This window comes from Plectropomus leopardus, unplaced genomic scaffold (assembly GCF_008729295.1).
Source record: "Plectropomus leopardus isolate mb unplaced genomic scaffold, YSFRI_Pleo_2.0 unplaced_scaffold1180, whole genome shotgun sequence".
In the NCBI taxonomy this organism is placed as follows: domain Eukaryota; kingdom Metazoa; phylum Chordata; class Actinopteri; order Perciformes; family Serranidae; genus Plectropomus; species Plectropomus leopardus.
The window spans coordinates 1-7732 of NW_024612505.1; the positions used below are offsets into that span (position 1 = coordinate 1).

At 43.8% G+C, this 7732-nt stretch overlaps 1 protein-coding gene across 1 annotated transcript; it reads left to right on the top strand.

Annotated features, from left to right (window-relative positions):
- Positions 1–78: 78 nt before the first annotated feature.
- LOC121963588 (echinoderm microtubule-associated protein-like 4) lies at positions 79–7063 on the top strand (the record flags this gene model as incomplete). The annotated part of the gene is made up of 12 exons (XM_042513870.1): positions 79–148; positions 422–532; positions 653–748; positions 844–978; positions 1198–1333; positions 3931–4079; positions 4435–4560; positions 4852–4983; positions 5817–5884; positions 6201–6289; positions 6394–6491; positions 6587–7063. Coding segments are annotated over 12 exons (1303 nt in total), but the record flags the coding sequence as incomplete, so codon positions are not given.
- Positions 7064–7732: the final 669 nt, after the last annotated feature.

The following is a 7732-nucleotide window of genomic DNA, read 5'->3' on the forward strand; positions in this document are numbered from 1 at the left end:
GCTGCGTTCCCATTGGCTGCTCTGTGGTCATGGTCATCATCTGTGTGACATTATCGTCTCTCTGTCTCTGTCCGTCAGTCTGGCCATCCATCCTGACAAGATCCGGATTGCTACAGGACAGATCGCAGGAGTGGACAAAGATGGACGGGTGAGGACAAATAAGAGATGAAGTCTAATTTAAATATGAACTGAGACAATCTCATTTCTAATTTTTAACTGTAAATTAAAGAACAAAATGATTTACTCGGTCTTTGTCCCTGTCTCTGTCCATCTTCGTCTCCGTTTCTGTCTGTCTGTCTGTCTGTCTTTCTCTCTCTTTTTATGTTTCTGTCTCTGTCTCTCTGTTTTTGTCTCTCTGTCTTTGTCTGTCTTTCTGTTTCTGCCTCTGTCTGTCTCTCTGTCTCTGTTTGTCTGTGTCCAGGCGCTACAGCCCCACGTTAGGATCTGGGACAGCGTCAGTCTGTCCACCCTGCAGGTCGTTGGTTTGGGGACATTTGAGCGAGGTGTCGGCTCTCTAGCTTTTTCCAAAGCTGTGAGTACGGTCCAGATGCATCATGGAAGCTGTAGTCCATGTAGCCCACAGTGCTAAGATCTGCTGACGGTCTGTTAATGTCCATCTCACATCCTGTCCCTCTGTGTGTCCATCCCTCAGGACTCTGGACAGCACTTGAGTGTGATTGACGACTGTAATGATCACATGCTGACGGTTTGGGACTGGCAGAAGAAGTCAAAGATCGCTGAGATCAAGGTGAACGATCTCTGAACTAACCCTCTTTATTTTCAATGAATGTCCACCTTTTGTCCCTTTCGTCCCCTGCTGTCTCACCTGCCACTGTCTTTCAGACCACTAATGAAGTGGTCCTGGCCGTGGAGTTCCACCCGACTGACCCCAACACCATTGTCACCTGCGGGAAGTCCCACATCTTCTTCTGGACCTGGAGCGGGAACTCTCTGGCCCGGAAACAGGGGATCTTTGGGGTGAGGACACGTTTGACAAACGTCCCGTTTGAACCGTCTCCATGGCCACTGTGTCAGTGTCTCATTTTAAAGAAACAAACTTAATCACAGTAAACACCACAGAGACTAAATGTACAGCGTAAACACAATGTAAACACAACGTAAACAACGTAAACACAACATGGTCCTGGTCTGTAGTCCAGGTCTGTCTCCGACCCTGTTATTTCTTTGTGTTGTCAGAAATTTGAGAAGCCGAAATTCATTCAGTGTCTGGCCTTCCTGAATTCTGGAGACATCCTGACCGGAGACTCTGGAGGAGTCCTGCTGGTCTGGACCCGGAGCACAGCTGAGACCCCGACTGGCAAAGGACCCCGAGGTGATATACACACACTTTAACGCACACCCGACTGAGTGTATTCATGATGGGCGATATGACCTCAAATCAATATCCCGATTAATGAACGATTACTTGGGGGTTTTGGTTTTTTTTTTAAGCTGTTTTTGTTTGTTTTTCACCCTCAGTTCACTGAAATGGTTTGTTCTTTAAATATGCACAACTATTGAAGCTGAAATATTTTTTTAATGAAAAAGTCAAAATCTTATCTTAGTGATTTTAAAATAGTAGACTGCAATACACTCAGACAAACTTTTTATCATTATTAATTGAATATTTCAAACAATGAAAACCAAAGCACACTTTGCTTGAAATGGAAACATCTTATATAAAAGGTCACATTTTAATTTTACTGTAAAAAGCAAGTTTCATAAAAATGTAGAAAATAAATAACTTGCATTTCTTGCAAACAGAATAAATTATTTTAAATATTTCCATGTACAAATAACTTGTATCTCTCATAAAAAAATATTTTAAAAAATGCCATGTCGAAAAATGTTATGGTAATAAACATGAAACATCAATATTTATTAAACTATCCAGCATGATATAAGAATGCTAAAAAGCTCCATCTGAACTTCAGGTCAGTTTAAGCATATCGTGCTTATAACAGGCCAACGTCTCCTGACTGCAGGACTCGGACCTTCACTTCTGCCGTGTTGTGAGTTGGCCTGCTTTTTCTGTAGCTGCCAACAGCCTGCCGACATTCCTAGTTAGAGAAAGGCTGAAATAAGCTCATGTGCTTGTGGCCCCGGGCCCTCAAATCACTACATGTGGCCCTGGTAATAATAATGAGAGCTCAGCGCGAGCGGCTGGATGAGACACGGAGCGATGCATCCTGGTGTTTCTAAATAATTCAAAGTCTGACTGAAGATGAAACTAAAACAAAGTCATCTGTAGACGTCTAATGAATTCCCTTTGCACTGCTGAATATTTGGCTGTTTTTTCATTCAGAGAAGCTCCGCTCTGATTGGGTGTCGGTCTCACTGCGCCGCCGTCGGACCATCAGCTGATTGATTCATGATAATTAAATGCCATGGAAGCACAAATGACTCGGCCGTCAAATACTCAGCTGTTTTCCAGACCAGTGGTTCACTCACATGATTGTTCAACACTTGACGCTGTGTTTTGGCGTGAGATTTTCCTTGAAGTCCTGAGAGTGTGAGACTGAGCCCAAAAGTGAGAGACTCACAGTAGAAGCATGGCCGTTGGAAACCCCAGGGGGAAAAGGGTTAACAAAATTTCACAAAGTTGCTTTTCTCTGTGAAGGTCAGATAATGCACACAGAGAGTTTGTACCCTGGAAAGAGATATTTCACATGGTGTAGTACTTCCAGCGACCATTAGGTGGCAGCGGGGGGGACACAATTTCCAAGTCATCTTGTACATCGTTTATAGACCAAACCATGTAAATATCATGTAAATCCAATGATAATTGTTCCCTAAGGCTTACTTGAGATAAATCAACCTGCTAGGAGCTGAACCTCCTACTGTAAAACTTTGTCTTTCCTGTGCCTCATTATCGCTTAAAAGTGTCATATAGATGTTTACAGGGCGGGACCCAAACATGTGAAGTTTGGGTCATATCGGACCATTTACAGCAGAGTTACATACCACTTCCTGTTTACTTCCTGTTTCATAGCAGAACATGGAGATTAGAAGCCTCATACAGATCACACGTGTGATGAAAACTCACGATTGGAACAACTTTTGCTGTCAAAGGTCTTACGAAGGTAGCCCTAACATTTGAAATTGATCGGGTGAAAGCTCTGGGACAAGTTCTCAAGATTACGACCCCTGAAAATGGCCAAAAATACACCAAAATTACAACTTCAAATCAAAACGGCTGACTTCCTGTTGGTTTTACGGTACGGCCCCAGGAGACTTTTTTTAGGTACGCGGGTGTCGCACAGGCCTCCGAAGTTTCACAGCTCTAGGTCAAACGTGCTGCGGGGGCTGCTTCGTTAAAAAATCAGTAGAGGGCGCCACTAATACATTTCCTTCCACCCACACACGAGAGCATTAAAATATGAAAGTTTTCACCAGACCTGAAAAGTCTGCAAAGTTTCATGAGTTTTTTGAGCAATTCCCAAAAAGGGAATTCAGTTCTCGTCAGAGGAAGAATGATTCGTTAGATTTAAAGAGGGTCCTCGCATCCGTTTGGTGCTCGGGCAGAATTAACATGAATGAGTCTATACAACACAGACAGTGTGTGTGTGTGTACATTTATATAACACTGTGTGTGTGTGTGTGTGTGTGTGTGTGTGTGTACATTTATATAACACTGTGTGTGTGTGTGTGTGTGTGTGTACATTTATATAACACCGTGTGTGTGTGTGTGTGTGTGTGTGTGTGTGTGTACATTTATATAACACCGTGTGTGTGTGTGTGTACGTACAAAATATATACTGTGTATAACACGGCTGTCATTTTTTACTTAAAACATTTCTGTTCAGCAGGTGTGACTCACTTGTGTGTGTGTCTTTCTGTCTGTTTGTGTCTGTTTGTGTGCGTGTGTTTATGTCTGTTTTTCTGTTTGTGTGTGTGTGTTTTTCTGTTTGTGTGCATGTGTGCGCGCAGCGTTTCAGATCAGTCGGCAGGTCAAAGGTCACGAGGGCAGTGTGTTCTGTGTGTGTGAGATGAGAAGCGGCACTCTGCTGACCGGAGGAGGAAAAGACAGAAAAATCATCCTGTGGGACCACGAGCTGAGAGCCGAGAGGGACATTGAGGTAACACACACACACACACACACACACACACACACATTGAAACAGACATACATACACACTCTCACACACACACCCACACACACACACACACATTGATACATACACACATATTTAAACACACACACACAGATACACACATAAACACATACACACACATATTGAAACACACACAGACACACACATACATACATATGGTTTCTCATTTCTTTGTTATCCATCGCTGAAATTTTTGGCAAAAATTAAAATTTCTGTTGGTGTTCAGAGTTTTTATGTCACACTATGTAACTCAGGTCACATGACTCGGGTCACGTGGCTCGGGTCACATGACTCGGGTCACATGACTGTATGTCTGCAGGTCCCTGATCAGTATGGAACCATCAGAGCGGTGTCTGAGGGGAGGGGGGACGAGTTTCTTGTTGGAACATCTCGTAACTTTATCCTGAGAGGAACCTTCAATGACGGCTTTCTGGTGGAGGTCCAGGTGAGACCATGACATCACCATTACGTCATCGTGATGTAATGGTGATGTCATGATTGTAATTATCTGTACTTGTAAGTTCAGAGTGATGTGTTCATTGACTCTGTGATGTGTTCAGTTTCTCAGCGTCTCTGTGTCTCTGTGATGTATTCAGGGTCTCTGTGTCTCTGTGATGTGTTCAGGGTCTCTGTGTCTCTGTGATGTGTTCAGGGTCTCTGTGTCTCGGTGATGTGTTCAGGGTCTCTGTGTCTCTGTGATGTGTTCAGGGTCTCTGTGTCTTTGTGGTGTGTTCAGGGACACACAGACGAGTTGTGGGGACTGGCGTCCCACCCGTCCAGGGGGACATTTCTGACGTGCGCTCAGGACCGGCTGGTCTGTCTCTGGAGCTCCGAGGATCATCGACTGCAGTGGAGCCGAATGCTGGAGGTCAGTCTGATCAGCTGATCAGTAACTGCTGCTGATCAGGAACTAGATTTACCCTGATATACTTTCCTTTCTTTTCTTTTCAAATCTGTTTTTTTTTTCAAAGAAGACAGTTAAAAACAGTAAAAAAAAGGAACAATTGGTCAATCAAGAGAAGATTTAACAAAAGATTTGGTATCAAGTGAAAGAAAACGAAATCACGACACGACTAACCCAAAACAAATACTATGAACCAGATCAGTACCTAGACCGAGACAAAAACTTAAAAATAATAATGCTAATTTTTAAAAAATAAACATTAAAACATGATAAAACTGTTGCTGATCAGACAGTTGGTCACAGTTTACTGTCTCTAAAATAAATGGTCAACCGTTCTGGGACATCTGAAAGTCGAGCTCTAGTACACGTTTGTAAACGGGGTCCCACATCATTCAGAGTTTCCTCAGAAAGTCCGACATTATGCACCGGATTCTCTCTAGCTTGGCGAAGTTAAGGACATCTCTCGTCCAAAGAGTGTGTGAAGTGGGTTTTGGGTTATCCAGAATTTCATTATTCGATTTGATCGGCTGCCACAGTAAAATCTAAAATTCGGCAGAGCACCTTTGGCCTCTGTAACCCTGATAAAATTTCTAAGTATATACTGCTGTCAGTAGGAGGACAACTGGGAGGATGACTGGGAAGACAGAGGACAACTGGCATGGTGACTAGGAGGATGACTGTGAGGATAACATAGAGGATCACTGGGAGGACTATTGGGGAAACAATTGTTTTGTGGCCCAGCTGATTGATTAATTAATTGATTGATTGATTGATCGACGGCTCTGTCTCTCTCTCAGGAACATGGACACTGTGCAGACTTCCACCCCAGCGGAGCCGTGGTAGCCATTGGAACACACTCTGGAAAGTCAGTACTCACCTGTCTAACTTGTCTGTAACTGGTGTCTCTGTGTCTCTTATCGCTTTCTAACTGGTCTCTCAGTAGTCCCCGCATCTCTTACTGGTCTCACTGGTCTCTAACTGGCTGCTTTTTGGTCTCAGTGGTCTTTAACTGGTCTCACTTGTGTCTACTGGGGTCTCTCACTGGTGTCTTTCACTGGTGTTTCTCACTGGTGTCTCGCACTGGTGTCTCTCACTAGTCTCTAACTGGTCTCACTGGTGTCTCTTACTATAGTCTTGTACTGGTCTGACTGGTGCCTCTTACTGGTGTCCCTGTGTCCCAGGTGGTACGTTCTGGACGCTGAGACCACTGACCTGGTTGCGATCCACACAGATGGAAACGAGCAGCTGTCAGTGATGCGCTTCTCTGTCGGTGGGTGACGTCATGCTACAATATTCTGTTTACAAACTGTTTCCATGCCAATGTTATGAGAGAAGTGAACTTCATTACCCAGAATGCTGTGTGTGTATCTGCAGATGGCAGCCTGCTGGCAGTCGGATCTCACGATAACTTTATTTACCTCTACACCGTCTCCGAGAGCGGCAGGAAGTACAGCCGATACGGGAAGTGCACGGTGAGTCGGCTGTCTGGACATCTCTTTCGTTGTTGTTTTGAAACGCTGTGTCCTCCACGTCTTCAGTGTCTCACTGTCAGTCCCAATCCACACAGGAGGTCTGGGATAATTTTTTAAGGGTTGCCTTCAGTCTCTTAAAAAAAGCAGAGTGGAAACAGGTGACTCTTCTCTTCACAGCGAGGATGTGAATCAGGATTTTAAGTCCTGTCTACACCCACCAACATCCATAAAACAGTGACATGTTCTTAGTGATCGCCACTCCCACACCTGCACCGCAGTCAGTACTATTGGTAGATGGCATCAGGCATGATCACTGCAAGACCAAAACCAAAGACCAAGATCCAGTTGGCAACCGGGATCCAAGAAATCCATGAGACAAGAGAGCACAAAGACTCGGGAGAAGAAGCAGAGTTAGTGACCTACAGGACTAGGACATGAATAGAGAGAAGGAGAGAGGAGCTCAGTGTGTCACAGGAAGTCCCCCAGCAGACTATATCAGCGTAACTAAGGGCTGGTCCAATGTAAGCCTGAGCCAGCCCTAACTATAAACTTAACCAAAGAGGAAAGCCTGAGCCAGCCCTAACTATAAACTTAACTAAAGAGGAAAGCCTGAGCCAGCCCTAACTATAAACTTAACTAAAGAGGAAAGCCTGAGCCAGCCCTAACTATAAACTTCATCAAAGAGGAAAGCCTGAGCCAGCCCTAACTATAAACTTCATCAAAGAGGAAAGCCTGAGCCAGCCCTGACTGTAAGCTGGACTGAAACTGGTTCCATAAAGGAGGAACTGGTAACTGAAGACTCTGAGGTGAATGATTTTATGGGGAGCAATGCAGAGAAGCTTAAACAAGAGAAGTATGATTGAGACGAGGACAAAAGAGACTTGTTGGAGAAATGTGATAAGAAATTACATCAAGTCAGATTTAAATTTCGAAGTAACTGATGGACTGATTTTTCTGCGTCTTTTTGATTTTTGCCGTATTGTGTAGGTGACAGGATGCAGTCCTTAAAGTTTGTTTAATATGGAAGTTAAAAAGAATAATGCAGGTGATGATGATGATGGTGTTGTTCAGGTGATGATGATCAGGTGATGATAGTGCTGATAATGTCCAGTAGATGATAGTAATGATGATGATGGTGATGATGATAATGTTCAGGTGATTATGGTGACAATGATGTTCAGGTGATGACGATAATGATAATGATGATGTTCAGATGATGATAATGTTGATGATGATAATGT